At 37.2% G+C, this 17748-nt stretch overlaps 1 protein-coding gene across 1 annotated transcript; it reads left to right on the forward strand.

The window, feature by feature from the left end:
• Positions 1 to 1824: 1824 nt before the first annotated feature.
• On the forward strand, positions 1825 to 2881 carry LOC117140569. Its single transcript, XM_033303568.1, has 3 exons — positions 1825 to 1879; positions 1935 to 2352; positions 2402 to 2881. Exons 1-3 carry the CDS (start codon positions 1863 to 1865, stop codon positions 2801 to 2803), a joined length of 837 nt encoding a protein of 278 aa, XP_033159459.1. The 5' UTR covers positions 1825 to 1862; the 3' UTR covers positions 2804 to 2881.
• Positions 2882 to 17748: the final 14867 nt, after the last annotated feature.

Here is a 17748-nt window from a genome sequence, read left to right on the forward strand (position 1 = left end):
AATTAACTCAAAATCAACTACAACAATGTTGGCCCTGACCGTCAAATTCATCTTGCTTGCATTGAAAAGCTCTCTTCTAAACACTTAATCCACCCAGTTTACTACTTCCGCAGAAGTTGTCTTCCTCTTAGCCCCTTTTCCAATTGAAACGAACTTTTCTTTTAATTGCTCCAACAGACTGGGAAAACTGTGCGGGAAAAACTGCCGCTTATCGTTTGATTTTCATTGCAAGTACTCGGAACTTGGCCGTTGGAGTTTTAGGTTTAGTTGCAAACAATACGAGTGGTTCCTCAGATCTCGGCAAACTTATCTGTAGGATGCACTGAAAATAAAATTATAAAAAATAAAAAAGGTAAATATTTCGCATATTAGGATAAATTAAAATTTTTAATATACATAATAAAATAGGCTTAGATTAAGTTAAATTATATTCTGTGATTTAAATATAATTCGCAAATTAAAAGCGTCCCCCTTTTTAGAGTGAACCACAATTAAGCGTAGTCCAAGAGGAGCTCATTACAGGCAAAAGAGAAAAAAGTGCCACTTGAAGGATTCTTTCAAACTTAGCCGCCCCCTCCCATCCACTTTAATCCCGATCCCAGCTGGATTACGGGCCAGTGGGAAGTAGGTTGTAGTGGGTTACAGAAGGGGGCGTGGCTGCTGTCTGTCTGCATTTGTTGACGTCATGTCAAAGTTGCCTGCCCGGCTGACAAACATTGTCAACGCCCTTGGCCAACGTCATCATCAATGTCAGTGGCAACACCAATGCCTCCCACAATTTTCCATTTCCCACCCCCTTGGGGCTTCCAAGCTCCGCTGCCCACTCGGGACATCACTCAATTTGAGCTGAAAATTTCCCATTTTTTGTTTGTGTGGCTGACAGTCGGGAGACCCGCGATTATTTTGCTCTCCCTCGGAAAAGAAGATGGCCATCAATTTCCATAAGTTGTCATAAAAGCGGAATGTTGCCACATCTTATAGTATATCTACATGGGGTTTGATGGCCCATTAGGACAACCAGGCGACAGTTTTAATGGGGTTTGATTTAAATTTTATGCGCATTTGTCATTAAATATTATTATTTTGACAGCCAGCTGGTGGAAAATGTCGTAAATAAACATAACAAGTTGGGAAGTTTTTCAAATAATAATTCCACAACAAGGATTCTTGCAGTTTTACAGAAGCTAAAAGTTTTCCTATTTCCAATTATATTTTAATGGAACAACTGAAAAAAAACGTACAGTATAGTTAAGATCTACGTAAATTAATTTTTTAAATATTGTGGCGTTAATACTGCGGAAAAATGTATGTAATTTAGTTAGAGAGAGGAAAATTCTTATACTCCCATACCAGCACGACAAATTAGAGTGCTGAATTGATTTTATCTGTAAACTTCGCATATTTGTTATCGCTTTCAACACCAATGTTTGTTTCTGTGACTTGTCCAGGAAAGCGCCTAATAAACAGATACCTGCAAAAAAATAGTGAACCTGTATTAAATAGTAAAACAACAAATACAACATTTTTTAAACCAACGAAAACTTTGTATAAAAAATAATCAGACAATCGCGCCGGAAATTGCAAATTGTGGTTTTTCTTTAATATATAAACCATTATTTTTTAAATAAGACAATTTTTTTAATCGTATAAAATACAACTGTAAAGAAATTATGCACCAAAAGACTAAGTAAACATATAATTTATTTATCCGTTTTTATGACGTTATTATTGAATTGAGTGCAGCTGTAAATTTTACAGTGACGAGCTTTTTTTAACTTCTCAACAAAGGTTCAGATAGGTTTCGCTCGGCAGTTGTTATTCATCGATTAAATAGAAGGCATTGGCAGCATTTAACAGAGAAAATGAGCACCTCACTAAGGTAAGTTTTATTTTTAAGCCAGACTGATGTTTGCTACATACAACCTTACTTTCAGATCCAGCCGAGGAATTAAGCTTATGAAGTCGGGCCTTTTCTCAGATGTATGCATTCGCATAGATTGTATTAGCTTCCGGTGCCACAAAATCATCTTAGCCTGTGCCTCTGAGTTTTTTGAGAGATTATTTCAAGATGATTCGGAGGAATTTTTGTTAGATGGAACAACCCCAGAGATTTTTCAGATATTTCTTGATTTTATATACGCTCCTAACGATGACCAATTCGGCAATCTTGAACCGGATGTATTGATGTGTCTTTTGAAGTGCGCAAATATGTGGCTCGCTGTGGAAATAGAAGAAAGATGCATCGACATTCTATTAGGTCTATCCCCTGACATGGATCCGGAAGCCCTTATTGCACTTTTTGCAGTGTCGCATTGTGTGGATCACAAACTATTAATGGAACAGTCTATTGGAGTATGTATTTACTAAAAACTATATACCATTCTTAAAACATTACATGCAGGTCCTGCAACATAAATGGAGAAACGAAATGGACTGTCCATCAACTGTCAGAATGGAGATCGACTGCTTTGAAGAATATTTTAAAAACACCTCGGAAATGTTTTCTCCGCGTAGGCGCTTTGTGATGGTGGAAAACTGGATAAAAGGGAATGAATTCAATAATAGACCTTGCTCTCAAAAAGATAAAATTAACAAAATTATTAAGAGCATTAACTTTTTGGAAATGTCATTGGAGGACTTTTATAATGGTCCAGGAAAGTCTAACGTGTTGCCCGAATCAGACAAGTTCGAAATAATGTATAAACTTGCCCGTTCAAATAATGAATGGACTGTTATATTGGACGAAAGGGATCGAGATAGGTATTCGCTACCTAATTGTTTTGGTGATGAAGAAGACGACTAAATTTGTGATTTATTTAAAGTTGATATAATTAAATTTGTTTTATTTTTACCTAGTGTTTTAATAAATCCGTCAGAGTTTCCTTTAAATTTTTAGAAAGCCAAAAATGGGAATTCCATTAGTAATACCTTTTTTTCCTTATCTTGATTTTAAGTTTTTTCTATATATTTATGTCTTTACAACTGCGATTTATCAGCCCATTCTTTACTTAATGATTTGTGTTCCTACGATTGGCTTATCTACTTCCTCTTGATTGACAGTCAATACAACAATGGAAACAAGTTATTTTTAGATTTAATGGGATATTTTAAGTCACTTCCAGCAGTTAAAATTGTACTGTAATCAGACACGTTTTGGAAATATACCACGTTTAATATATCCCCTTCAATTATTATGAAATATTTATTTCCACTCCCGAGTATCGAATATTAAGCCCATTTTAATTAGTCTTCTCTCCTCCGCGCCAACTCCCCTTTTCTGCCTATCAAAAAATATGCATTTAATATGTTCGCATTGCAAATTATAATATGCAAATTGATGTTGCCTATATTTAGGTTTCCCCGTTCCCTCCGCTAGAAAGGCCCCTCATTTCCTTGGGCAATTCATATGGGAAGCACGTAATCGAAATGAGCACTGAAAAGGCTACTCCAATACGTTGCCAGCTTAATTACGTTAATGTGGGGGGGCATCGAATAGATTTAATGCCAATTTTAACTAATTACCCCGTATAATTGCATATCACGCGGGCGAACGTACATTATAAATGTGGGGTAATTCGAGCAATAATGCCTGGCGGAAACAAATCAAAAGAGCATAAGAATATGGCTGCGGGAAATTATCGCCAAATTCGGAGAGAGTGCATTAACTTATTCCAAGTATATTTTCCGCATGTATATCTGTCACAGCTTAAAATTGAATATGTCACCGAACCAAAACCACACAAACACACATTTAGGAAAACTCACACCCTCCTATTTGTATTCTTCTGCCGCCTCCAACTTGGCAATTTTCAAGTGACAATTTCCAACACACGCCAACAAACCAAAGCTTCTTTTCTGCACTGTAAAATATTACCACGAAATTATAAAAAAATATTTCTTTGGAAAGTGCCAGGGAACTATTACTTTTTGGAATTATCTAAGGCAGAGTGTGTTTTGATGTCATATTTTTTTGACAATTTATTAATTCAAAGTCTGAATTAAATGTAATTTAAACATATTTTATTCTGAAGCCCAACGACCCACCAGACTAAAATGCTATGCAATTTCGTCCTTTGATGGGGAGACAGCCACACAAAGAACTGTGTTGAGAAGGGCTCAGGAAGGGGTGAACGGAGGATAAGGAGCAAAGTGGGAATGAGGATGGGGAATCGAAAGGAATGTCAGCAGTCGCACATATTTTTTACTTCGATATGTTCAAAATATCTTTAGAATAGTCCCAACGGTACTTAAATGAATGTCGTCGCAAGTAGTCGCCTGTCACGGGATTTGCGGGAAGCGATGAGCAGCATAAACTGTGACTGAAAATCGAGATTTGATATATTTTTTATATTAAGCGTATGCAAATAATCTAGTTATAAAATTCAATAGTATACAGTAGATTAAAATTATGGCTTCTATGACGAAAGGGTTCTTGATATGGAATATTGAATTAAATCACATCTCCACACAGAAGTGATTAGTTATCAGTTCGAAATTCATTGCATTTTATTGTAAGTAACTCAATTTCTCAGTTAGTCCATCACTTTCCCAAACACTTTCATCTTTTCAATGTCGCTGGTAATGATGATGACTGACACTGTCGATGATGATGATTGTGAGATGACGATGATGAATCGATGGCGTGACAAGCCCCTAGCGTCCTTCCCATTCCTCGTAGCAATTTCAATTTTGCCTGACATATAAATAACTTTGAATTGAAAAAAAGAATATTCACAGAATTTGTTTGATATGGGGAACAACACTGGGTAAACATGTCTGTTGTGTTATGTGCATTCGGCTACTGTGGGCGTTGATCGGAAAGAATTTCCTTAAAAAAGTGGAAGCTGATGGCAAAATGAATGGATAAGTTGGTTGAGTTTATTTTGATTGATTTCAGTTTGCCATTTGGGACCCATTTGGTATTTGCCTGTTCAAAGGGCACTTATAGATAAACCATTATACAGCTTTGGAGTAAATTAGACGAACTTCAATTTTCAGACGTTCATGAGTAGCTTTACGGGTACCTTAAAGAAGGGTGTATATTTGGAAAATTCACTCATATTTGCTTATCTTATTAAGTCTAGTCTTAGTCTTCATTTAATTTCATTACTGATTTGTAAACTTATCCTTTAAGTCATTGCTTAAGTATATACACATACCCCCAACGAAACTGAATATGTAAAGCGTTTATCAAAATTGCAGTAAGGAAATCTCTGACTCCATCCCCCATCAACCATCCATCTCTATCGCCTGTCATTAAATTATGCATTTGCACAATCACTTCCTAAAATATGCAAAGGATGTTCCAGGCGGTGGGCGGGACTGCAGGACATTCAGCACGTTCCGAGCCTCATTGCGATGTGGCAAGTTTCCGCGAATTTTCTCCCCACCACTTTTCCCCCGGGTAGGAAGTTTTCCAAGCAGCTGGCTGCGCTTGATTTGCGTTCATAGTTTTCATCCCAACCACCCACTTTAAGCCTGGCAGTCCAACCACCCACTGAAACACCTGCTATAGTGTCCTCGTTGTCATCGCTCACATGCCGGAAGTTGATAAAGTGCCTGGCAAGGCAAAGGAATTCCGCGGCATGCCGGCCCCTCTGCTCTACGCCCTTCGTTTTCCACCTGCCGTGTCTTCATTAAAATATTACTCACATGCAGGCAAAGACGGAAATGCATTAAGGTACCTACTCCTTCCTCGCTATTATCCTTTGTGCGTATGCAACAGTTAAATCCGGCAACCGGATCAGTAGCAGCGTGAACAATCAAAATCCAAGCACCGGGGGCATATATTTGGTTGTATATTCCGACAAATGGTTTTTGCGATTACAAATACGATTAGAATTTTCAGGATGGAGAAATATATTTTTCACAACAGTTTCATTGAGATAAACTAAAAAAATACACTAGCAGATTATTTTAAGCGCTACTAATTAATTACTAATAAATAAGCCATTGATATCATGGCATCCAGTCTGTGCATCTACTGATACAGGTCAATCCCATGTTCTATCTGCAACTGATCCACTGCTCATAAATCACGCATACGCCGCGTTGTACCCAGACGGTGTTGACAGTTCATTAAATTCCAATGAACGGCAGATCGCGCATTCGATGCGTGCTAAATCTATATTTTTATGTGCTTCTCATTCGGATTTGCTAAATTAATGCGAGGTCTGCAAGCGCAGCGATAACGTTAATTATGCCACATAAATCAGGGATTCGGAATGGTGTTACCCCCAGTTTTCAGCTAGATGAATGGATGAAGCCAGCAAAGGGAAAGAAATTTTAAGCCGAACAAATGAAACTTAGCTGAAGTGTGAAAGTATTTAATCGGATGGAAAATAAAGCCGAAATGATGTGCATGTGCGTATAAATTACTAGCTAACATCCACATGAACTTAATTATTATTATTATTCTTATCATCGACCGAGCTGGTAGCAGCTGACAATTGAAAACTGCTGGCTCAGACAGGCTTACAAGTTTACATTTCCTAACTAATACCGAGCACCATCGCGTATACTCAACCTAATTGATTTCTCAACACAAGTTTCCATCGTTAAGCTTCTTTGGCAACAGGCAATATTATAATGGGGAGGTGGATAGGGGTAGGAAAATGTATGCTCTGATTGCACCCAAATATGTTCAATATAATTGTGGAATAATTTCAATTAAAGTAATGAAACATGCATGCAGGATGGTCCTCCAACAGAGATTCCAAATTCCAGTCTGTGTGCCTCTTTGTCACTCTGCACCCCGCAAAACTCAATTATGTATGCAATTTGCATTTGCTTCGGTCCCAAAAGCACACATAGAAAAAGAAGAGTAGGTTGGAAAATCTGATGCTGAAAAACATACTTTTAGTTTTGTTTAAAAGCTCCTTAAAATGAAGTACTAAAAAAATTAGAAAATAAAAGATATTGTTTTGATAAATCAATAATTTCAATGCCACTTTTAACCATTTCTTTAAAAAAAAGTGCACAGGCGACAATTTTGACACCGACATATTATAATTTCAAATTATTTATATTAAAAATGTTTCATTTGCGTCATACATTTTTCTAGGAATTTACAGCTCAGTGGTATGCTCACTGAACGAAAGTGAGAAGAGCTATAAGAAAATCATGACCCTGGGCAACGGAGTAGTCAATAAATTTGTTGCCAAATACACACATCTACAAGTAAACATATTCACAGACAATGGCAATTGTTATTATTGTTTCTACTGGTGCAGGTCCATATTTTAATGCATTTGTTGCTGCTGCCGCATTTGCTGTCATTTGTTTGCAAGCGTGTTGTTGCGTAAGCGAGCCACTTTTGTTTATTATACATTCTGCATTAATATATAAAATAAAATTACATAACCATTTAGTAAACAGTGAGTTTCGTAAATGCAGCACATTCATATACCACGTGTTGTTAGGAAATCAAACTAAAGTTACATGCAAAATTTGGATTCTAAAACTCGAACAATTAAAATGCAGATAAACTAGTATACATTATTTGTAGAATAAAAATTACAAATCCAAAATATTTTTACGCTGTTAGCACAATCATATTTAAGCATTACCTTATAATAATAAGAATCACTGTGCTCATATTTATTAACGGAACGTGGGTAAATGCACTAGTAAATTGTTAGCCAGTGCGTATTAGTGATATTTAATTATTATGGCCCTATACGCATACGAATAAATGAACTCTGCATAGACTTTTCAAAGTTTCCTATAAGCTTTATCACGAAGGTATTCATTTAAAGAACCAAGTTCAGTCGGCCAGACCTTAGCTATGAAATATCTTGGAAACAAACCCGATAACTTATCAATAGCCTATTAGGCATACAGAAAGTGGATATAAATCGATTTTTCCATAGTGATAAGTCGTTTTAAGCTCCCTTCTCCATAAGTCCAATTTAAAAGTTCTCGAATGCCAGCTAATTGCCATCAAGTCGAAACATTTCATGGAATGGGAATAAAAAAGGACTGGTGATGCGCTTATCATGTCAATAATTCAAGGAGGACACTTGGCACAAGCTCTAATTACCAATTGCCCGGGCGGGAAATCAATAAATTGCACTCATATAGTCATCGAATGTTTCCAATGAGCTCGCTTGAGGATTCTCGATTTTAGCATTGTCCGGGGCTCTAGCTATTGTTCATGTTTATGAGTGTATGTAGGGATTTCGTAGCCCTGCTCCACTAATTGGCAAGCGAAATTGGTTTACACATCACCCATTCCATCGAACTGCTCGGCACTTCAAGCTGATTTGCATTTGGAGTCTGAGAAGGAGATTTATGTGTTCTGGGGTGGAGCTTGGGGGTCAGCCGACGGTCTTTGAGTTCCCTCCCGATGTTTGCCACCTTGTTTACAAGGCTCCTTTGGAGGCGGATAGCGGGAATCTGGTCACAGGCCAAACAGTTTGGGGCTAAACTTAAGCAGCTTGTAAGGGCACATACATAGGGTTAATTGGTTCGGTTGGGAAATGCCCCAGTATGAGATATGAGAGTGGAACTTGGGTCACTTTTATAGTGGCATTTAACCTGATAGATAGGGTTCCCAAAGCGTCCATCAAAACGTGCCCTAAAACTATAAAATTGTAATTATATTATTTTTAAAGAAACATGGCTCGTATAACCTATACAGATTCCTACATGTGGATAAGAGCTCGTGTCTAGTATAAATTAAAGTGCAACAAATCGGACAAATGTGACGGTCACCATCTATCAAAAGCATAAAGAAACCATCGCAATCTAACGCAATCCGTGCGATTTCCTGGCGGTTGAGCTAGCGGAATTTATCAATTTAAACGGGTTCCTTCATCCGACCGCATTACAAAGCCATTTTGAAGGCTTTGGCGCGGCGCTTAATCAACGAGGTCCTGGCAAAAAGGACATCCCAGCTAGCTGTCTCTCCGGCGGACTGCAATCCGTAACCCAATCCCAGAGGCGCAGTTTAGCCAGCGAGTTTCCGTTTTGAGCGCCGTAATAAATTTCTAGCCAGCGACTTGACTTCAAAGGGGGCTGCAGCTAAAAGGGGGGCTGCATCCCGGCGTGGCACCCACTTTCTCCACCTTCCGTGGTTCCTTTCTCCGGCAGCTCAGCCGGGTTCTTCTTCCTGGTTGCCGTCGCTTTGTTCCGCTTGATTTACGCTAACAAGACATGAACGAATGGACACGGAGACAGATGTACAGTGGCGGTGGTCAGGGTTTAAAAAGGGGGGTAGATGGGGAAAAAAACAGAGGCGTAATGGTAAGCAGGGGGAGAACTGGGGAGCAGATGAAGGAGACACCCGAAGACATTTTAAATGTGGCGCAAAAGAACGATTACAGGTTGCCATCGTCCGATGGATGCACTCAACCCACACAAAAAACCGCAAAACCGCAAGAGTGTGAGGCACCACAGGAGCGTAACACTGAAAGAAATATTTAATTTTTAACGTTCTCTTTTTTTTACAAATTTTAATAATAGTGTTTTAATTTGGATAATATTGCCGTTTGGTCTTTGAGAAAAAAGGAACACGGGTACCGGACTGCACATAATGAAAATACTTATATATACAGTATATTTCCCTTACGTGTAAAAGACTCCTGGCAAAAGTGCAGCCAATAGGGGAAAGTGGAAGTTGGGTGGAGTAAGCGTTGCCAATTCAGGCGAAAAGTTGGCGCACTTTTCTATTTCCGACCAAAAAAGAGGAAAAGACGTGCCCACGAAGATAGAAAAGATAGATAAGCTGGAAAAGGGACAGGGGAAATCTGGAGAAAGAAATGGTGGAAAGGGGTGCCACGGGCAATATCAGCAAAGAAAGAATTTTCAGGAAATTACAGGAAAATGAAATAAATGAAGATGGATACGCAATTTGAATAGCATTGAAATTGGTCCTCTGTGGTTGACAGACAGTCCTCGTTTGCAATAAGACTAGCATTATAAGCAAAAAAAAAGGGACAAGCTATCGGGAACCAGTGAGTAGCATATTTAATGATACAGACAAAAACTTTTATCAAGTTTTCTACTCTAATTGAGTCGAAATTAAAGTGCTAGCTACTACCAAACTGGAAGTTGGTGTGAACGGATAAAAATATTGTGGTGATGGTGCACAGGCAGATGAGAACTCTGGTGGCCATTGTGGTAAAGTTAAAATTCCTTCCTGGGGCCTATTAAACATTTTTGAAACGGATTTTTAAACAGCAGCTGAAATTAAGCACAGAACTCTTAGTTTTTTTTAGTTTAATTAACACTCTGAAGGCCCTTTAACTGTCACAATTACCACTTTGGGGCACTTTGCTGCTGAAAATGCAATGAATTTTGTCAAATTTTAATAAACTACTTTAGGTCTTTACCGCCACGAAAAATCCCACTGCCCGCTGACCGGCAATATGACTAATTGTGTAAACAGGAGCTACCAATATTTTGCGAATAATTAGCAAACATTTTCGCTCCATACCAACGGGTGGAAACTATTGTGCAACTTCTATTTTTGCCCCTCTCAACCTTTTATGGCAACCACAATTTTCCTGGCAACGTCAATAAAGCTATCCTTCTCCTCCCCCAGTTTTGCCTGATAGATGGGAGCTTCATATCTGTCTGCCTGTTATATAATTTTAATATTTTTTAATTGCATTTATTTTCGCAGAAACTGAGAGAGGGATAAATTCTGCATTTTCGGACTGCAGCGTTAATTTAATTAAGTGCTTATTAGCCGGCCAAAGCCCACAGCCCCCATCGAAACCACTTTTTGTTTGCTTGATGGAGGGTAGATATTTGAAGGGGATTCAGGGAATTAGAATGTTTACAGGCCAGCTGGTTTATATATTATCTAGCTCTATGCATAATTGGTAATCCAACATATGTATGTATGCCACTTCAATCACTCGAGTGAACTCTGCTGTGATAATTTAATTAGCGCACTTGTTACCTTATTAAATTTGGATTAAATAATTTTACAAATATTTAACCAACATTCATCTGTAAATTTAAACACCAAAAGCAAAAGACACGAATATATTTAAAATGTTAAGTTCAGGAGGAAAAGTCCCGATATTTAAGATATTTTTATGTGTACAATGCCTACATATTTAACAATTTTTATATATTTTGTAATGTTATAACACTAGAAATATAATTCGCTTAAATTACTACCAAAAGTTGTAGATCAATATTTCCATAGTCAGAAAGATATTTTAAATAAAGCTTAAATAAAAGTTCGAGTTCAATATTATGCAGTAAATTTGCTGTTCTTTTCACAAATCGAAAAAATTGGCTACGATTGTTGAAAATTAAGCCTGAGATATCCAAAGTCTGTTTAAAAGATAACGCATCTAACCAGTTAAAAAGCTAACCAGTTAAAAAAAATGTTTGCTTTGTGCCTACATTTATTTAATCTTGGTTGTCCCTAAATACGTTAAGACTCCCCTCTGAAAATGAATCTGCAACAATTTACACAGCCATTTTGGGTCTCCTTTGGCAATTATTTAACAGCAAGTACAAAGGAGGAGCAAACGACCGAACACTTGTTTATTTATCATTTAACTGTCCTCTGTTTTGCAACCTTTTCAGAAAGTTTTGGTACTACTCCCCTTGGAACTTTTCCTCGTTTTCAGTTTTGGATAAATGTTGCTAATCGCTTTGCAAGTGCACGCAGACAAAAAGTCAACTGCTGGGAAACTCATTTGCATTTATTTGCTGTCCATCTCTGGGCTTTCCCCCATTTTCCACCCGCTTTCCCCTGTTTTACCCGCACTTCTCCCTCCTTGACCTCTCCTGCAACTAATTGCCCCTTGCCTGTTACTAATTGTTTTTGTTTTTAGTTTGCCGAGCTTAGCAACACTTCGTGCCATTACTTTTCAGGCACTCGTTTTTATAATTATTTTGCTCAACTTTTTTTAGGCACAGATATAGAGATGGATGCCTGCAACTAATTTCCGCTTTTTGCCACTCGTTATTCACACACTTGGTGGCGAATGGAAATGGAATAAACAAATGAAATAATAATAATAAACAACAGCAGCTACAGCAGCCCCGATGACAGCAACAGAACATATTTTTTTGTCGGGGCAAGCAAACAAATCCAAAAAAAAACCAAAGTCGCTCAGAATGACAAAAGAAATGCGTACAAATTACCCCAAAACGCAATGGACAGAAACAGCAGCAGCAACAAATACGGTGAAGCTTCTATTGCACTGACTACCATATTCGTGAATTTTTCTATTACATTTTTATAATTGCTCTTTATACATATATAAAATCTGTAAATATAAGATTGAAAATATATATGAAGTTGAAGCATATAACGGCTGGCATACCGGTCGTATACGTAATTTTTATGTATTAGAATTTGTTGTATTTTAAGTTTACTCCTAATTATGACAATCGTGTCATGGTGTTGCTGTATCCTGTTATATATAATTTAAACTATCATTATTAAAATAAAAGTTATTCCCGGAAATAAGCTAAAAATCTTATTGGTTAAAATTGTGACAAATGTTCGAGTTAAGCAAATGGGACTGTAGCAACTGGTGGAAAATTTCCTGCTGCTGACAATGACAAAAACAACAAGTGCGCAACTGAAAGCGAAACAAGAGCAACAAGAAGAGGAAGACAAAAAATATGGACACTGACACTTTACGAAGATTTATGCGTTTTAGTTGAGTTCTTTTCCCCCCAGCCACCCATTCACTCTTCCCGTTCCGGCTCCCAGTTCCGAGTTGCGAATTCTTTTCCGAAACAAATGTGAGTAACATTTTTACATCTGCCCCGCTGCCCCGGTACCTTTTTTGGCCAGTGGATTGCCGGGTTAAAGTTGAGAGGCTTAAACAAATTGCCATTTAAATTTGCATTAGCACAGAGACGGTGGCACAGTGAGTGCCAAGAGTCTGACAACCGTGAAGGGATCGTAGCTCACTTACCATATATTCGCCTTTGATATTTTAGTTTGTCACGGAAAGACAATTGAGCATGAAGCAGTGAAAAACGCAAACTCCAGGAATGAATGAGAAATTATAAATTCATTTAAAAATACTATGCTATGCTATGAACGCTTAAAAAATAAACCAAAAAAACTATTATAAAAAAAAAGAAAAGAGGAAGTTTGTTAAACATATTTCAAATATTATCATTAAATTTTAAACAGTCTAAAATTATGTTTGTATATTCAATAAATATTCAGACTCACCCTATTGGAAATGGTCTGGCCAAACAATTTTAGCCCACTGTATTCAGCCTTTCAATTCGCACGAATATTCATAAACAAATTGCAAAACAAATGTGTAGCAAATTGCACAAAATATTTACAAACTTGCGGCAGCGACAAAAAATAAATAGGCAATCTAAAATAAACCAAAAAATCGTGCTCCTATATGCAAAATTATATTTTGAATATTTTATATTGAATTTATGGACAACACAGTGGTTGAAAAAAGAGAAACTACTCTTTACATTCAATGAATTTATCAGCAGTTTTTTGGAAAATTATTTTTGCGGTGCAAAACAATATATTGTTTATTTATTACAGAAAAAGGAGAAAATTTAAATGTTCACCTGACACCCCGCCGCCGAAATTGGGCACGTGTCAGAAACTTGTGAACCAACACCCCGAACCACCTCTTTTCGTGCGTTTTGGAGTTGGGAACTCCATATTTGACGCCAGTTGAGCATGAAAATGCCATTTAACAATGGCACAAATAAATAAAAAAAACAAGCTGGAAACGAAAGCGCGCCGAACAAAAAACAAACGAACGATAAAATGTGTTGGAAAATGCTTAAAAAAAACAATGCAGGGCCACCGTTACAACAATAAGCGATGGGAACCGCCGATATGGCACAGCAAGAAAGAGAAGCGAACAAAAAAAAACCGCCAGAAAACCATAACAATAAAAATGTCAAAAAAGCAGCGAAGCTTAAATCAAATTAATGTGAGCGGTCCAATAGGCCCGCGTTGAGGTTGCTTTTTTGCATTATTTAAAAATGCGTTTTCCAGTTCCGGCATCGAAGCTCACCCGGGGAGTCCTATTAAAAACGAATAATTACTGGTCTTTTATGTTGTAAACGTATTACATTTATCTAATTGTAAGGAGATCTACTTTGAAAACATTTTTTCATCTATTATCTCCCTTAAATTGTTCCTAATCAATTTTAAATTGTATAAAGACAAGACTATTAATTTAATATGTTTTATTGCTTTATACTCCCCTTTAGAAATATATCTCTGTTCCCGACCACTTTGAGAATGCCACAGTCGTTATCTTAACCATCGTCTTTTTTTCTTCTTTATTAATACATTTTCTGCACATAAATTACATACGATTGAACCAGATTTTAAAATGCACCAAAAATCCATAATGTTGGAGCATAAATCGTGTTGTGAAACGCTGACGTTGTCAAAATTGATAGTCCGCCACTTGAACATTTTCGAATGGCGTCGTTTGTTAACAACAATCCGCGATTGAAATTAATGGCTGAAGCCAGAATATTTATAATACAATAATTCGTTTCGGGTGGTGGACTTAATGAGCATCGAGCATTTGGTTAATTGATTTCCCTGCCATTTGGCTCTTGCAATTTATGAGGGAGCTGCATACTCATTTTTATTCCCAACACTTAAAATGAAAAAACAACACGACCATTTTTGATATGAATTGTAAAGATACAAATTTAATTGAAGAATACTGGCATTTCAAGAAAATCTTGTTTACTTTTTAATTGTGTGTGACTTATAACTATTTTTCCAAAGATTGTAAGTTTCAGCTTACAAAAAATATCTTTTAGTGCATGTAGATGCCTGCCGATTTTCAATTCGGAGCATAAACTAACTGGAAAATACAATAAATCGCCTGACCCACAAGGATCCCGGGCGAAACAAATGGCTTTAATTATGCCAGAGCATTTGTTGCAGGACATCAGTGGACATTCCGGTGTCCTTCGCCCCTTCCCCCCTTCGACATCCAGGTGCATTGACCAGGCGACAATGATAATAAATTCCTTGTGCCGGAGCCACCTCTTTTTAACTCCCCCGATCCCCATTGGGTCATCGAGGAGCTTGAAAACACTGAAAAATATTATTAAACTATTATTGCCACACCTACCTGCGTACAGCTATCTGATCTAAGATTCATAATAATAAGAATCATGAGAATTATAATTGCGTAACCCATCGTCGATTAATAATAAATCCAGATGATTATTATTTTTCTCTGTGTGACCTAATGCAAGTACACAAATATTTTCATCCAGATAGGACAACAAGTCCTTTTCTCCGATGCCCTGTAAACTATTTACAAGGGAGGAATTTTCATTTTGGCAAAAGGAATTTGCAAAAGGCGGGTGGCAACGAATATAAGTGTGTGTGGGTGGTGTTGGTGCTTGACAAAGTGTGACCAAGTGTCATAAATAACTAGCTTAAACAGCTGCAGTTACAGTCTACGGCAAAAGTATGTGTCATTAAGTGCAAAACTTACAAGCTGCAAACACGCAGCTCAACTTGAGCGAAAAAAAACTATCGGAAAATTTGAAACGGAGCTGGCAAGTGAAGAACGTTACCCCCTAAAGTTACCTCAATTAGTAGTTCCTTGGGAAATTTATTGGAAACCCAATAAGAACTTTTTTCCCTGGCATGCAAAAAAAATCTGTATCGAAAACTGTCCGTACAAATGAACTCGTATTTTACTATTCAAGTCCTCGAGTGGCATAATAAGCGAATCCTGCAATCCGCTGATTCCTTTCCTCCAATTACTCATAAAAGTTTCAACAATACCGGGTAGCGACATACAAAAATTACGCCGCAATAAATATAAATAAAGAGTGAAAACAAATTGGGGCTTTAAAATCCACCCCCAACGGCACCATCCACCTGTTTTGGCCATAAACAGAATGCCAAAAAGAGCTGCCAACTCCCGTTTTTTATGGCCAAAAATGCAAATCCCCGCCAATGACTTGGCCAGGAAAAAGGCCACTCATGCAGGCCCTAAACTCACCTGGTGGTGGTGTAAATTTGGCACACCTTTCACACCGCGTCTAATAAAATATTTATTACCAGCAGGGCTAAAAAAACAACTGAATAACCAAAAACCGAAAATGCCAACCGAAAAAGAAACGATGCAATAAAATGCCAAGGCCAAAAAAGAGGATGAGATAGAAAAGGGGGTACACAACATCACGTACTGCGGCAATTGCTTGCTAATGCGGCAAAATGTCAAAGTTGCAACTGCAGCAGCCTCCAAATGCGTCTCGTTCCCATCTACCCACAGCTCTATGAAATCGGTGGCTAATTAAATTTATTTTTACCAAAAATAAGTCTCGAAATGCACCAACTGGAAGATGAACCGCTGGTCACGAGCATGAAATTGGCTGTGTAATAAAAATTCAAGAAAATAACTTATTTAAACTGCTAAAACGGACCGTTTGCTATGGGAAAATAAGTTATGCTTAACGGTCGAAATCTGTCGGATTTCTTGATTTTTTCACATTTGATTTGATTTATTTAAAGATGAAAAGTAAGCAAAAATAACTATTTCCTCGCGAATTATTCAAATTAAACGGATCCCTCGACAGATGTCGATTCGGTTTGGAAATGTTAAGACAGGGCTTCGGTGTCAGTGGCATGTTGCAGCATTATTACAGTGGTTATTGCAACAGATTAGTTGTGGATGCTGTTGGCGCTGTGAACATGCCACAGTTAACGAGGTGAAAGTGCTTAACGTTAATCACTAAATTGGCCTTTTAGGCAAATTTCATGAAACGTGTGGGAATATTTTGGAAATGGAAAAGGATTTGAACGTAATTGATAATAATTTGAAGGGAACAACTTAAATAATAATAAACTAAAATCTATTCACAATATTGCATTTTTTTGAAATTAACAAAATAAAATAAAATTAACTGTGTTAAGAATCAGGCTAAATAATACAATAAATATTTCTTTTCAATGTTGTTAATATTTTATTTTGACCGATTATCTTGATTTATAATAACAGAAACACACTAGACAACAAAGAAATAAAATCAAGTAATTATTTTACGTTACTTAAAATTCAAGTGCTAACTTCCTCTTCCCAAAATTGTTTCCTTCTCTAAAATCACAATATTATTTAAAAAAAAATATTCCTTTTCACATCGGCCTTGGCAAATTATTTTTTGTTTTCCTTTCACTTAAATTTTATTTACCTTGCCCACAGTCTACAAACAATTTAGCTGGCGCCATCTGTTGGCTTTTGGCTGAAGCGCCCGTCGTGTTTGGCGCGTTCTCGCTTTATCATAAAAGTTTTACCAAGATGTGTTTGTATACCTTTGCATAAAGTATTTTGATTTCACAAATTCATTAAATCTTTTAAATTTGTTTCATTCACAGGTTTCGACAAAAAGCGTTCTAATAATTAACATTTATTCAACATTCATAGCTAAATAAGTAATTCGCTGATATTAATTAATAATTTGATAAATGACTCTGTCCTTCTTTAAAATACATCCAAGAATGTGCACTCTTAATTTTAATCAATAATCAAAAAAAAAACTTATATAACAAGGGCATAGAAAATTCTGTTTTCCTTTCTGTTTTTCCTGCTTCGATGTGACTGTGTTGTCATCGCGTGTTCGCTAAACATTCTTTAAGTGTTTGCCGTTGTTGCGAGCTGCTAGTTGCTGATGTTGCTAGTTGCTGATGTTGCAGCTTGCCAGTTGTGTTTGCTGTTGCTGTTGCACTTTGGGCTTATCTTATTGAGGAGGCCACTGCGACGACAAGGAAGTCATTAGCAAAAGGTTAAC

This window comes from Drosophila mauritiana, chromosome 3L, assembly GCF_004382145.1.
Source record: "Drosophila mauritiana strain mau12 chromosome 3L, ASM438214v1, whole genome shotgun sequence".
Taxonomy (NCBI): domain Eukaryota; kingdom Metazoa; phylum Arthropoda; class Insecta; order Diptera; family Drosophilidae; genus Drosophila; species Drosophila mauritiana.

Coding starts and splice junctions, on each gene's coding strand:
- LOC117140569 (XM_033303568.1), top strand. Junction 2,353..2,401: donor TAATGGAACAGTCTATTGGA/GTATGTATTTAC, acceptor CATTACATGCAG/GTCCTGCAACATAAATGGAG.